At 44.9% G+C, this 14,863-nt stretch overlaps 1 protein-coding gene across 2 annotated transcripts; it reads right to left on the minus strand.

The window, feature by feature from the left end:
* Positions 1-340: 340 nt before the first annotated feature.
* morn4 (MORN repeat containing 4) lies at positions 341-13,526 on the minus strand. Of its 2 annotated transcripts, none has more exons than XM_018766186.2 (5): positions 13,446-13,526; positions 12,633-12,714; positions 2,352-2,466; positions 1,512-1,621; positions 341-1,152 (listed from the first exon to the last, which is right to left on the minus strand). In XM_018766186.2, the coding sequence occupies exons 2-5, from the start codon at positions 12,697-12,699 to the stop codon at positions 1,004-1,006; spliced, it is 441 nt and encodes a 146-aa protein (XP_018621702.1). In that variant the 5' UTR covers positions 12,700-12,714; positions 13,446-13,526; the 3' UTR covers positions 341-1,003. The 2 variants fall into 2 exon arrangements, with proteins under 2 accessions (XP_018621702.1, XP_018621701.1); XM_018766185.2 differs by lacking the exon at positions 13,446-13,526 and adding an exon at positions 13,207-13,267.
* Between the last annotated feature and the right edge of the window lie 1,337 nt (positions 13,527-14,863).

A 14,863-nucleotide genomic window follows, 5' to 3' on the forward strand; every position in this document is an offset into this window, starting at 1 on the left:
AATAAATACACAAATAAAACAGTTTCCTTAAAATAATACATTTCCAATACGTTAAGCAGCTGCGAATATTCACTTACATCGTGTTGATATCCATTTGTTCCCAAATACATTTTATTTTGACAGGATGCCAGCACTACCACACACACACACACACATTTTCAGAACCGCTTGTCCCGTACGGGGTCACGGGGAACCGGAGCCTACCCGGCAACACAGGGCGCAAGGCCGGAGGGGGAAGGGGACACACCCAGGACGGGACGCCAGTCCATCACAAGGCACCCCAAGCGGGACTCGAACCCCAGACCCACTGGAGAGCAGGACTGCGGTCCAACCCACTGCGCCACCGCACCCCCATCGCCAGCACTACCATTCAAGGCTAATATAATGAATGAAGGATGACCTGTCTACAAACCATGATATCTACTCCAACAAATAACATTACAAGGCAAAACAATAATTAGACTAGACTGAAAAATTGCATCTTATTGCACATCATGCAAACCTTTGCATATGCTCACACTGATCAAATAGAGAGCAAGTAAAGATCTGCATTGTGGTGTTGAGTGATGACCACTGACAGAGACGGATGACAGTAGTGCCTGCAACCACTTTCCAAATTCACAGGGGCTGGTTGAAGACACTGATATTTTCACACAAATTTTAAAGTCTGACAAACTGCCAAGATGCTCTGTGACAATCAGCAAATGCAAAGCAAAAGATGTTTCCCAGCAGCAAAGCCCTGTTAATGCACAACATGTGAAAAGATGGTCTGCTTAAAGCTGTAAAGGAACCAAGGCAGAGTAGCACTGCTGAACCACAAAGTGCTCACAGGGAGCCAGGCAGAAGTGGTGTGGAACGGAGCACCAGCCACACCTAGGCAAACAGGCTAATGAGAGAGGGGAGAGACTGTTACCCTGTCATCCATCCCTGAGGGCATAGGCTGCGAGCAGAGGCCGAACCCAGTCACTAGGAGAGCCCCTGGGCTGAGGAGTTGGAGCCCTGCTCACAAAGAGAGGCCCCGGGCCGTGGAGGCAGAGTTCTGTGCACGCTGCACCACACCCTGACATTTCTCCCGCTTCAGCAGCTTGTTGTTCTCGAACACGCCCTCGTTACGTGGCACTCCGTGGGCCCCGTCTGGAAATGTCAGCAGCCCTGGCCAAAGGGTCAGGAACAAACTGAGTACAGGCCCCATTTCTCTGCTGTTAAACATTTTGAAATATTCATTCAGGCTGGGACTGAATATTCCCTGCATGCAAGAAAACCTGATGTGTGAACTTGATGATGCAGACACAAGAGGTTATTAACATAGTCTGTCACAGTAACTTGGTTGACTTCAAATTTCTTTGGTTTAAAATGGCAGATGGTGCACAAAATTTGTCCCCAATTTTTTTCAGTGCAGATGAATGCAATGATATGTTGAGAACTGACCAACAGTCTGTACAGTAGCATATGGGCCAGGTGAGAACTATTCTGAGAACAATCATTCTTGAGGGTTGCTAATAAAGTATTACCGTATCCTTCCACACGTCCACTTTTGAACTCTCCTTCAAACTTCATTCCATCAAATCGACTGAAGACTCCCACTCCCTGGAACTTTCCTTGTACAAAATCACCTTCATACCTGTGATGGAAAGACAAAACCAAGCTGTATTTAAAACGTGTTAGTGTGTATTTCCAGCCATTTAACAGCGGAGGGAAAAAAAACACAATTTCCTCCTGTGATCCAGCAAAAAAGGTTTTTGGGTATATTCCTAGGATCTGTAGGACATTGTCCAAGACACAACATAACTTCAAAGTATACAATGTCCTCTATAACATACATTAGATCTCAGTATTTTGGCTTGCACACTTTTGGAGATACAATTAAAAACATATGTTCTCTAGAGCAGCAGGGGGCGCGGGGGTGCGGTGGGTTGGACTGGGTCCTGCCCTCTGGTGGGTCTGGGGTTCAAGTCCTGCTTGGGGTGCCTTGCGGCGGACTGGCGTCCCGTCCTGGGTGTGTCCCCTCCGGGCTTACGCCCTGTGTTGTCGGGTAGGCTCAGGTTCCCCACGACCCCATCTGGGACAAGCGGTTCTGATAATATGTGTGTGTGTGTGTGTGTGTGTGTGTGTTCTCTAGAGCAGACAAAAATGTATGATTGCATGTACAGATAACACTGTTTTGGAAGTATGTGGGAAAGCAAATGAAAATATTTTGTCAATATTATTTGCAGTAATTGCTGTCAATTCCTTGAACCAGGTATTGTATTAAGCCACTTTATATTCATTAAAAACTGTGAGTACCAGCCTTAACAGTTCCACACAATTAAATTGATTTATTATTATTTTTCTGTTGGCAAGTTGGCATGTACCTTGACCCATCTGGAAATGCCAAGACCCCACAGCCGTTGAACAAGCCATTTTCAAACTGTCCTGTGTAACATGTACCATCGGAGAACTTGAGCTGGCCCAAACCATGCCTTCGACCTACAAAAAGCACACATGCTCATAAAGACATTGCTATTGAATAAAAGATTCATTAATTGTCAAACACTGCATGAGAATTGTCACAACCCACAGGGACAATACTCCTACAAGCCAGAAGAAATGCCACTAAGTGCCACTAGCTCAGACCCATGCACCTGTTCATAATCTGGTGGTGAGTGAGGTATAAAAGGATCAAGTGGCCAAGGATAGATCATGGATTCTTAATCAGTGGTCCATTGTGCTCTCTCAGTGTGACACAAAGCTGGTGAAAATAAACCGCAGAATGAACAGCTTTCTGTGTAACAAGCCACACAGAAAACACACAGCAGATTGATGCAACAAGGGACATTTGACACAGGAAGAGAGTGGGCATGTCGTTTTCAGCAGAACTTGTGCTGTTACTGCAGAGCCGTGGATCACGTTCAGGTCTCCTGTCCGGTACAACCATCCGGTGGATCCCGAAGACCCTATCTACTGGTGAGTGGTGTTTCTCACAGTGCCTCTTAGTTATTATTGCCGGTTAAAGTGTCATGGGGCTTGCAGACACATTAAGTTGAGGCTGTGGTGGACAGTGACGCTGTCGGAAACTTCATAGATAGCAATATCGCTGAGTTTTGGGGTTTGCTCTGTACTCCATGCTTGAAACCCTTGGCTAGTAGCTCTACAGAGGGAGGACCGATTGGAAACCTGTCACCCTGCAAGTGGGGCTGTCCCATACAAAAATAATTCACATTTACATTTATTCATTTAGCAGATGCTTTTCTCAAAAGTGACGTACGTCTCTCAGAAAATACAATGTGTGCATTACATTAGCAGAAAAGAGACACAGATGCAGATGCATGATTCCTAGTGCAGTTAGTATACCCGATTCCAAATCAAGTTCATAATTTTTTTTGAGATGTACGTATATAAATATTTACATTACATTACAGGAGTAGCTGTGTAAAGGTTTATCCAGGCATGGTCTTAAAGTCATAGTGCATGAACATTTACACCTTACATGAACTTAAGAGATCATGGGCGAAGTGAGTCTGGAAGAGGTGAGTTTTAAGACCCTTTATAAATATGGACAGAGATTCGGCAGTTTTGAGTGAGAGAGGGGAGGTCGTTCCACTACAACGAAGCCAAAATCGAGAACCCTCGTGCTTTACCCTAGGTGCGTGGGATCACCAAGCAGGCAGATGTGGAAGAGCGAAGCAGTCTGGTTGGGGTGTAGCGGATGATCAAGTCTTGTAGATGGCTGGGAGTAGTTCTATTAATGCATTTGTAGGCCATAACCAGGGTCTTGAATCTGATCCAGGCAGCCATAGGAAGCCAATGCAGAGAGATGGGTAGGGGAGATACATGGGAATGCTTCAGCAAGTCAAATACAACTCTGGCAGCAGTGTTCTGTATGAGCTGTAGAGCTTTGATGGCAATAGTAGGAAGGCTAGACAGGAGAGAACTGCAGTAGTCTAGATGGGATGTCACCACGGCCTGGACAAGTAATTGCGCAGAGTCTTTTGTGAGGTAAGGACGGATACTGCAGATGTTATGCAGGATCTATCTGCAGGTCAGGGTTCTGGCTTCGATGTGCTGAGAGTAAGATAGACTTGAGTCAATCATCACTCCCAGACTCTTACTGAAGAGGTAGAAAAAATGTGTGAGTTGTCCGGTTTGATCAAGAGATCATGATAGGAAGACAGGCTAGCTGGTAGGTGTAGGATCTCTGTTTTGGAGAGGTTGAGTTGTAGGTGGTGAGCAGACATCCATGCAGATATGTCTGGCAGACAGCGATGCACGCGGAAATGTCTGATGCTCCAGGTGGAAATGAGAGGAAGAGCTGGGTGTCATCGGCATAGCCGTGGTAGTTGAATCCATAGGAGGTAATGACAGGGCTGAGGGAGAAGGTGTGGACTGAGAACAGCAGAGGGCCCAGGGCCGAGCCCTGCGGGACACCAGTTGAGAGAGGTAGAGGAGAAGAACAGGAGCCTTGCCAGACCATTTGATAGGATCTGTCTGATGGGTAGGATACAAACCATCTTAGCGCCATTCCTTTGATCCCAAGTTGATCAAGAGAGGAGAGTAGAATTTGGTAGTTGATAGCATTGAATGCTGCAGACAAATCAAGAAGGATGAGGACCGAGGAGAGGGAGGCCGCTCTAGCCGCCTGCAGAGTAGATGCTGCCAGAAGTGCTGTCTCAGTGGAGTGACCAACTTTAAATCCAGACTGATCCATCGAGGATATGGTTCCGGGTGAGGAATTCAGATAGTTGATCACAGGTTGCCTGTTATAGAGTTTTAGAAAGAAAAGGGAGGAGGGAGACTGGCTTGTAGTTTTGGACTGAGTTAGGATCCAGAGAGGGTTTCTTTACCAGAGGTGAAATGAACACAGTTTTTAAAGCAGATGGGATGCAGCCAGAGGAGAGCGGGGAGTTGATGATCTTGAGGATAAGGGTGGAGATTTGCGGGGAGATGGTCTGTAGGAGTGTAGATGGAATTGAATCTAGCGAGCAGATGGTGGCTCTGTGATATCAGGAGGTCAGAGATTTCAGTTTCTGATAGTGGCTTGAATTCAGAGAGCGTGACTTCACAGGGAAGTCCAGCGCAAACAGGGCAGGGTGATGCTGAGAACTTGTCCAAGATTGTGTTGACTTTGTCTCTGAAAAACAAAGCAGTCATCAGCAGTGAAAGAAAATGGAGGAGGGGGTGGCGAAGGACACAGTAGGGATGAGAAGGTGGCAAAGAGTCTGTGTAGTTTTTTTGTTGCAGACTGTATTTTGTCGTGGAAGAAGGTTATTTTAGCTGAGGAGACAGCAGAGTAAAAAGCATATAATTTCTTTGTAAACATCCAAGTCCACGCAAGTCTTGGATTTTCGCCATTGTCGCTCTGCAGCCTGGAGTTTGGTCCTATTAGCATGTAATGTATCAGTCAGCCATAGGGTGGCACTGGGGTGTGCTGGTCTGGAAATTAGTGGACAGAGTCAAAACAGGAAGATGGGGCAGAGATTAAAATGTTAGTAGCATTCTGATAAATCTGAGAATTGTGCAGCAGAAGGGAGAATGGACAGTATGGCATAGGCAGAGCAGGAAGGCGGAAAGAGATTTTAAGTTATGGCAGAAGGTGACAATGTGTGCAGAAAAAGGAGAGAGATTGGGGGTGAGGCAGGTTTGGAAGGAAATGAAGAAATGATGACAGACATGCAGCAGAGTAACAGAGAGGACAGGACAGCCACAGTTACGGGAGAAGACAAGGTCAAGGTGATTGCCAGCTTTGTGAGTAGCAGGGAACTGGGACAGGGAGAGGTTGAAGGACTGCAGGAGCGACAGAAGGCCACTTGTATGACCTTGTATGTCCTCGACATGCAGGTTGAAGTCACCCAGAAAAATCAACAGAGTGTTATCCCCTGGGAGAAAGCTCAGCAGGATGTCGAGGTCATCCAGGAAGCCACCAGGAGGGCAAGGTGGGCGATGCACAACCACAACAAGAGTGACTGGGGCAGTGATAGATGCAGCATACTATTCAAAGGAGGACAGGTCATGCAGGTGGACAGGGAAAACAGAATATTCCCACCGGGGAGAGATGAGCAGTCTTGTGCCTCCACCTCTGCTGGAGAGTACGAGGGGTGTGGGAGAATGAGTAGTTACTGGAGAGGGCTGCAGGTGTGGCTGTGTTGTCTGGGGTGATCCAGGTTTCATTTAGGGCCAGGAGGTCCAGTGAGAGATGGGAGCTGTAAGCTGGTATGAAGTCAGCCTTTCTCACAGCAGACTGGTAGTTCCAGAGTCCCATGGAGAGGTTGAAACAGATGGAAGGCTTGACAGACAAAGTTAAACCAGGATATTGTAGCAGCAGGAGTGTCTGAGTCTCTGATGGTGGTGTCACACAGTTCGGTTGCCGTGGACATGCCATCTATGCCATGATGTTCGACATGTTTGACGAATAAACCCTCGGAGAACATGATGATGACGGCAGAATTCGTGTAGCGGCGGAAGCCTCCCTCAATAGACTCTTATAGTTAGACTCCCTTGTCTTTGCACTCAGTGCTCTTTTGAGATATTAACATTTATTTATTTTGCACGTGACATCACTCCAGCCCCCCTACAACGCCGCAGGAACTCGAATTCGGGCTCATTCGTTTATGCTACATATGGGCCGATATGTGCCGTTCAAACCGCGGTTCTATCTCTGTTACTTTTAGAGATAACAGGGGTTGTTTACATAACACGTGATTTCACCAACCCCCAACAGTGCTGCAGACACTCGAACTGGGGCTCATTCTTTAGTGCTACATTTGTGCAGACTTGTGCTGTTCGAACCACAGTGCAATCTCTTTTACTTTTTTAAATATAAAAGATAGCATTTCACGACGCCACGTGGAACCGTGAAGTCGGCCCCCCTACAAATGACACAAATAAAGAAATACATATTTGACGTTAGTGCTACATTTGTATCGATTTGTGCCGTTTAAACCGCAATTCTACCCACTTTGGTTCTGGAGATATACATGGTTGTTTACATGGTATGTGACCTCACTCCAGCCCCCCCTACAATACTGGAGAAACTCAAATTCGAGCTCATTCATTAGTGCAACATTTGTGCCAATTTGTGCCGTCTGAACTGCAGTCCTATCTCTTTTACTTTTTTAAATATGAAGGATAGTATTTCTTGTGACATCACCTGAAACCGTGAAGTTGGCCCCCCTACAAACGGCACAAATAAAGAAAGGCATATTTTTCGTTAGGGCTACATTTGTGATGATTTGTGACTTTCGAACTGTGGTTCCATCTCTTCTACTCCTTAAATTTTAAGGTATATATTACACGTGATATCACTGTGGTATTTCAGTATATCAGTAATTATATGACATTATTTCTGGCGATATTCAGAACATGCACATTATGACTTGCAGTCCGTATAATACTACTGCCTTTTACCTGATCCTGTCCCTTCCACTTTACTCACCGGTCCATGTTGTGGTGGAAAATGAGGGAAAAACTGCTGCTGTCCCATGAACAGTACTGATTCACCCAGATTGACATACACACAGGCTGAAGTCGCTTGTCTCGAGCAGGGTCGTGGTGAACCGGAGCCTAACCTGGCAACACAGGGCGCAGGGCCGGGGGAGGAGGGGACACACCCAGGACGGGACACCAGTCCGTCACAAAGCACCCCAAGCGGGACTCAAAACTCAGACCAACCGGAGAGTAGGCCCTGGCCAAACCTACTGTGCCACCACACCCCCCTAACAGAAAACAGGAAGCAATAAAAAAACATGTGCTGGAAAATTGCGTGTTCTTTCGCTCTTGTTTGGAAGTTATTCTGTGTGTGGGCAGTCACATCTCCCGACCTCCGCTGATGTAGCACTCGGACCCAGATCCGGCCTCATTCTATGGTATAGCGTTTGAATGTAGCTGTTCGGTGTAAAGTTTCTTTACAAATCATTTTCTTCTTTGGAAATTTATATTGTTGGTAATGAAAGTAGATAATAAAACACATTTCAACAGTATAATAACTCTTGTCTGTAAGGTCACATGGACACCCTCCCCCACCAAAAGGAAGCTGAGTCCTTGTAAAGACTTGTTTTATTTTGGTGCATTTAAATACAAGGGGGTGTGGTGGTGTAGCAGGTTTGACCAGGTCCTGCTTTCTGGTGGGTCTTGGGTTCAAGTCACGCTTGGAGTGCCTTGTGATGGACTGGTGTCCTGTCCTGGGTGTGTCCCTCTATACTCTGTGTTGCAGGAGTAGGGTCTGGTTTGCTGCAACCCCACTTGGGAGAAGTGGTTTCAGGCAATGTGTGTGCATGTTTAAATACAACACAGCATCCACTTTTCTGTTTTTTCACTTGTTTAAAGTACTGCGATCGTTGTAACATTTTGATAAAGTCTCCTCCCAGAACTGCTGTGAGCTGGGTGTGTAAGATTAGTTTAAAAAGTATTCATGAATAACTTAATCATTTTTCCTCATAAGTAAGATTTCCCAAAAATGACTAGTTTGCAGATCTTCCAAATACTTTGTAAATTTGTATTTTTCATTGTCATGCCTGCAATTAACTATAGGTTTTTAGGGAGATGTCACCACCAAAGCCCAATAAGTTCAAAAGAGCAGTGAGAGAATGAGCAATTTTCCAGCACGTTTATTAATTTATTCATGTTTTCTGTTAAGTTGGCATTGTTTCACAGAACATGGGGGGTGCGGTGGCGCAGTGGGCTGGACCACAGTCCTGCTCTCCGGTGGGTCTGGGGTTCGCGTCCCACTTGGGGTGCCTTACGACGGACTGGCGTCCCGTCCTGGGTGTGTCCCCTCCCCCTCCGGCCTTACGCCCTGTGTTGCCGGGTAGGCTCCGGTTCCCCTGCGACCCCGTATGGGACAAGCGGTTCTGAAAATGTGTGTGTGTTTCACAGAACAACACATGTCTTCTGTACACAGGATGCTGCAAACACACATTTTCAGAACCGCTCGTCCCATACGGGGTCACGGGGAACCGGAGCCTAACCCAGCAACTCAGGGCGCAAGGCTGGAGGGGGAGGGGACACACCCAGGACGGGACGCCAGTCCGCCGCAAGGCACCCCAAGCGGGACTCGAACCCCAGACCCACCGAAGAGCAGGACTGTGGTCCAACCCACCGCACCACCACACCCCCATATGCTGCAAACATTGCAGTGCATTTGTACATGTTTTGAGTTCTGTTGTTCATAAAAAAAACTTGAAGTTAACTATACAGTGTTTTTTTTTCACTCGTGTCGACCTGGGTGAATCAATACTGTTCACTGAGCAGCAGCAGTTTTTCCGTCGTGTTCGACCACAACATGGACCGGTGAGTGAAGAGGGACAGGTAAAAGGCAGCAGTATTATATGGACTGCAAGTCATAATGTACATGTTACGTATATCTCCAGAAATAACGTGTCATATAATCACTAATACCTGAAATCTGAAATATAGCAGTGATGTCATGTATAATATATCACTTAATATTTAAGAAGTAAAAGAGATGGAACCGCGGTCTGAACGGCAGAAATCGGCACAAATGTAGCACTAATGAATGAGCCCAAATTCGAGCGTCTGCGGCATTGTGGGGGGGGTGGTGACATCACTTCCAGTGTAAACAACCTCCATTGTCTCCAAAAGTAAAAGAGGCAGGACAGTGATTCGAACAGCACAAATGTAGCACTAACAAAATATGTGTTTGTCTTTATTTGGGGACGGGGGGGCAACTTCACGGATGCAGGTGACATCATGAGAAATACACACACACACACACACACACATTTTCAGAACCGCTTGTCCCATACAGGGTCGCGGGGAACCGGAGCCTACCCGGCAACACAGGGCGCAAGGCCAGAGGGGGAGGGGACACACCCAGGACGGGACGCCAGTCCGTCGCAAGGCACCCCAAGCGGGACTCGAACCCCAGACCCACCGGAGAGCAGGACTGTGGTCCACCCCACCACGCCACCGCACTCCCATCATGAGAAATATTATCTTTTATATTTAAAAAAGTAAGAGAGATAGGACAGCAGTTCAAACGGCACAAATTGGCACAAATGTAGCACTAACGAAAAACATATTTCTTTATTTGTGCCGTTTGTAGGGTGGTGAACTTCACGGTTTCAGAGGATGTCACGAGAAATACCATCCTTTATATTTAATAAAGTAAAAGAGATATGACCGCGGTTCAAATGGTACAAATTGGCACAAATGTAGCACTAATGAAAGAGCCCGAATTCGAGTTTCTCCAGCATTGTAGGGGGGCTGGAATGAGATCATGTGCCATGTAAACCACCACGTATATCTTCAGAACCAAAGGAGGTAGAACCGCGGTTTAAACAGCACAAATCGGCACAAATGTAGCACTAATGAATGAGCCCCAATTTGAGTGTCTGCATCATTGTAGGGGGTTTGGTGACGTCACGTGCTATGTAAACAACCCCTATTATCTCCAGAAGTAACAGAGATAGAACCACAGTTTTAATGGCACAAATGTAGCATAAACGAATGAGCCCAAAGTTGAGTTCCTGCGGCATTGTAGGGGGGCTGGAGTGACGTCACATCAAAAATAAATAAATGTTAATATCACAAAAACTGCAATGGCACAAAATGGCACAAATGTAGCACTAACAAATGATAAGGTTTTTTCATTTGTGCTGTTTGGACAGGGGCCAACTTCACAAAGCTATCACGGATTCTTAATCAGCATTTCATTGTGATTTCTTCGCGAACTTTAGTTACCTGTTTCCCAAGTCTTGTCCCATAGGTGTTTATGTTCCAGTCCAGAGTGCCTGTCCCGTCTACTCCTGCCTTTTGTGCTCCTGTCCAGGTCCAGCGTTCCAGGCCGTATTTCATCACACCTCCCTGTTCAGGTCCTACTCACAGATTCGTGTTTCACTTTTCACCTTTGTGAAAATAAACTGTCTCCTTACCCTCCGTTAATCGTTTCACCTCTACACAGTACTTTAAAGTTTGCACTGTGGACTTATAAATACACTCTGCATGTGGGGTCATTATACTTTTCATACATGTTCGAAAGTAACAGCAATATGCGTCCGTGTCAGACTCTCGTTCATATGCTACAAGAATTAGCTGTATTTCATTATTTTTCTGGATTTTTAAGATGATTTGCACAGTAATAACTTTACCCAGTTAAAAAGCTGTGACTATATAAAATGTTTTAATGGTATTAATAGTCTGAAGTGCATACAGTAATTGCCCAGTCAACACCATATGTGATCAAAAAACAGTCCACTTTTAAGACTCATTTTTAGACCATGTTTCTTCATATTCTCTTTAGTGGCTGCACTCATAAGTACGTATGTATTTGATAATGCTCACGTCTATGTTTCTTAGTAAATATAAGGGTTCACATACTTTTTCCATCAATGACTTTGCCATATCTGTTTTATCTTTCTGTTAAACAATGTAAAGTTGTGTTAAATAGGACTGTCTTTACTATTATAACCTAGATGAAATCAAATCATGTTTTGGGATCCATTAATCCACATAATTCCAATAATCTTAGTAGTACTTTTGATTAAGGTATTTATGCTAAATTGTTCCAGTAAAAATAACGCTGCTGTATAAATGGATGAATCATCGTAAGCATCTTAAAACTAAGTCACTTTGGAGAAAAGCAACAACTAAGGCTCCGGTTCCCCGCGACCCTGTATGGGACAAACGGTTCGGAAAATGTGTATGTGTGTGTGTGCGTGTGTGTGTGTGTGTAAATGAATTAATAATTGTACTGGATCTGCTGTTTCAGTTATAACATTAGCTAAGCATTAATGAAGGATTGTAACTGGTTGAGACCACCAATGTGGTAGGACATTGTTCTTCCATGTTGCCTTGCGCTGTCACCTATATGGAACCGAGTGCATGAATGTCTGTGGTTGTACAACTTATTGCATCTTTTTCAAGCCTATACAAAGTAATTGTGTAATGGCCATAAATACTGTTGTACTGACCTATTAATCGGTTGTACGAGAAAATGGTATACTTTTTCACAGAGCAATAGCGGGTTTTCATTATATGGAACCCCCATTATGTAAGGGATGGGTGTGATTGCCATGGCACACTGGGTATGCTAGGTCTGGAGTGTGACTAGACATGGGGCAGTATTAAGCGGACTTAGGAGTGTTTTTATTAAAATCATGAAACAAATAGTGCAGCAAACACATAACAACATAAAACAGAATTTTTGAGGAGCAAAGATCAACTTCTCTCAAAAAGACTGTAATGTTTGGGAAAGTTGAAAAGAAAAAGATGAAGATGACCAGCAATCATGAATAAATGGAATGGGAGCAACCACAGATGCACCTATTTCAACACTAAGTACACAAGTAGAAGACAGAAGTGTCTGAAGACACCACAGCGGCTGCCAAGAAGGGACACCAACTCAATGACATTTAAGAACAACTGGGATTTAACGTCATCTGTTTCCGTCAATCTGTGGTGCAGATGGCTGGAATCTAAGAGCACACAGAGCTTGTTCAACTGTACAATAAAAAGCTGGCCTCTTATAAAATCTGTCATTATAACATCCACTCAGCTCATGAAACACTGTATCCTTTTGGCATGGCACTTCCTATGTGCAGGTCTCTGACATAAGAAACTTTGCCAAGACCCATCTTGACATCATATGGGTTTCATCTTTACGGTTCTTGTATGAAAAACAGAAATTTTATATGTCCTACCTTCCTTCCACTCGCCGTGGTACTCCTCACCATTGGAGTAGGTGAAGGATCCCCTTGTCAGTGTCATGCCACTCCTATCCTGCTATGGGACACACACATGGAAACCTGTGGGCTACTAGCACTAACCTCTTGTTCAAAGTGCCCATTCCAATGGAGGCTCCAAACCAAGAATGAAAAAGTTCATTCAGAATACAAGTATGCGTAGGTACTCAGCATGGTCCATCAGCAAAAACCTGTCTGTTTGTGATGTGCAACCAATTTCTGCTTTGTCTATGATCTACACACACAGTCACTGTTCATCCACAGCAAATGCAAAATTCATAGAATTTAGATCAGATGGGTGGAGACCACTCACCTCTTACAGCTTCTAAAGAACATCATCACTAAGTAAGAAACAGGCTCATCTGCATCCAGAACACACATTGTACAGTGCACAACAGTAACTAATTATCCAGCAGGAACAAAGCCACCATGTTTATTATTGGTATCTAATTAAATTATAACGTATAATACTATAACGTAGCAGAGCACAATAGCTAACGGTAAGAGGTGATTAGCTATCCTAATTTCGTACCATTAAATTCCGCTAGGACAAAACTAATTCTTCGATCGGATCCGTTTCACACTCGCATTCCTCCCACCGCTAGCTCGTGCTTCTTCACGCGCCGTTGCCACAGTAACGCAGAAGTCGGCACTGCTATGTGGCGGCGTGTCAGTGTCGGTGTCAGTGTGCCCTGCCGACTACGGAGCCTCTCAAAAACAATCCACTCTATGTCAGCTCTTCCCTTGCAGGCACATAAGCGACTCGTTTACCTCCTTAAGGCGTATAAGGTTTCAGAGGCATACAGATCCTTCGCTTGGACAGTTGGGAGAGCGCGGCAGGGAGACGTTTCGCTGAAGGTTTTGGCGATAATTAGCTTCTTAAGAACCCTCCTCCTCCTCCTCAGTGTCATCTTAAAGTCCCGGTGTTTTATTCCACGTCTTCCCCCCTTGCCTTTCATTAAAATTTATTCTGATTGTATGTTTTAACGCTGCCGTTATCGGGGGAGAGCAACGTGGGGTGGTAACGCGCAGCAGCCTGTCAGGTTTCTGCTTTTAATAGTCATGGGTGGTTCCTCTCTGACATTTTGATGTAATGGGCTCAGAAGGCAAATGGTTAACGCTAAACACGACATGAGTGCAGCCGGTAGTAGTGACTACTTTGGTGCACCTTACAGATGTAGTGTATATTCCCCTGCAATATAATAAAACCGGTGATAGAAAAAAAGATTAGCGAGAAAAGACAGAGAAATAAAAGATATGAAAACAACTAGATCAAGTCAGGAACATAATCAGGTTTAGGATTATTTGTAGGTTTAAGACCTGGTGCAATGCGACTAATTTAGTTCAGATTCTACAGACTTTTCCATAACCACAATGAACATTCTTTAAACAAGGATAGCCAGCTGTGCTGAATGGACTGTATCAGAATGTTATGCTGTCTTCAGATTCAATGATGAATGACAAATGATCAAAAACAATGTTCGTACTGGTAGAGATTTGTTCAAAAACATACAACTTATAGCACTGTTGCATAGAGAAATGCGATTTTTGACCCCCTTTCCGTCTTTGGACTGTTTCCTTCTTTTTCACTGTAAGCGGAAATTATGGTCGTAGACAAAGAAGTGTGAGCACCTGGGGAATTCACTCACTCACTGTCTGTGCGCTCCAGCCTGCTTTCTCCTCAGTAATATTATAGGAAGACCAAGTCGCGAATACGAGACTGTTGGTCTCCAAATTTGTAAGAAATTCTGTTCACTCATCAAACATAAAGGAACACTGTAAAAGTGTATCTTTGCACTTTGCAGTTTCATAAATATGTTGGTTTTAGATGTTCATTAGCCTACACTGACCATTCAGTAATAAAGAATTGGAGACCGTGGGTTTGAGTGCTTGAGCAAAGACGTTTCATTTGACAATATATTTATGTTTCACACACACACACATTTTCAGAACCGCTTATCCCATACGGGGTCACGGGGAACCGGAGCCTACCCGGGAACACAAGGGCGTAAGGCCAGAGGGGAGGGAACACACCCAGGACGGGACGCCAGTCCGTCGCAAGGCACCCCAAGCGGGACTTGAACCCCAGACCCACCGGACAGCAGGACTGTGGTCCAACCCACTGCGCCACCGCACCCCCCTATTTATGTTTCAGTAGTAGTAAAATTGTAAATTATTCTGCCACATAT

Source organism: Scleropages formosus, chromosome 8 (genome assembly GCF_900964775.1).
Source record: "Scleropages formosus chromosome 8, fSclFor1.1, whole genome shotgun sequence".
NCBI lineage: Eukaryota > Metazoa > Chordata > Actinopteri > Osteoglossiformes > Osteoglossidae > Scleropages > Scleropages formosus.

Bases quoted from the DNA above. Each gene is read 5' to 3' on its own strand.
- morn4 (XM_018766185.2), bottom strand. The intron at 1,622-2,351 runs GTACATGCCAAC...TTTCCATCACAG, and splicing joins GCATTTCCAGATGGGTCAAG to GTATGAAGGTGATTTTGTAC. The intron at 1,153-1,511 runs GTAATACTTTAT...CCCTTTGGCCAG, and splicing joins TGGACGTGTGGAAGGATACG to GGCTGCTGACATTTCCAGAC.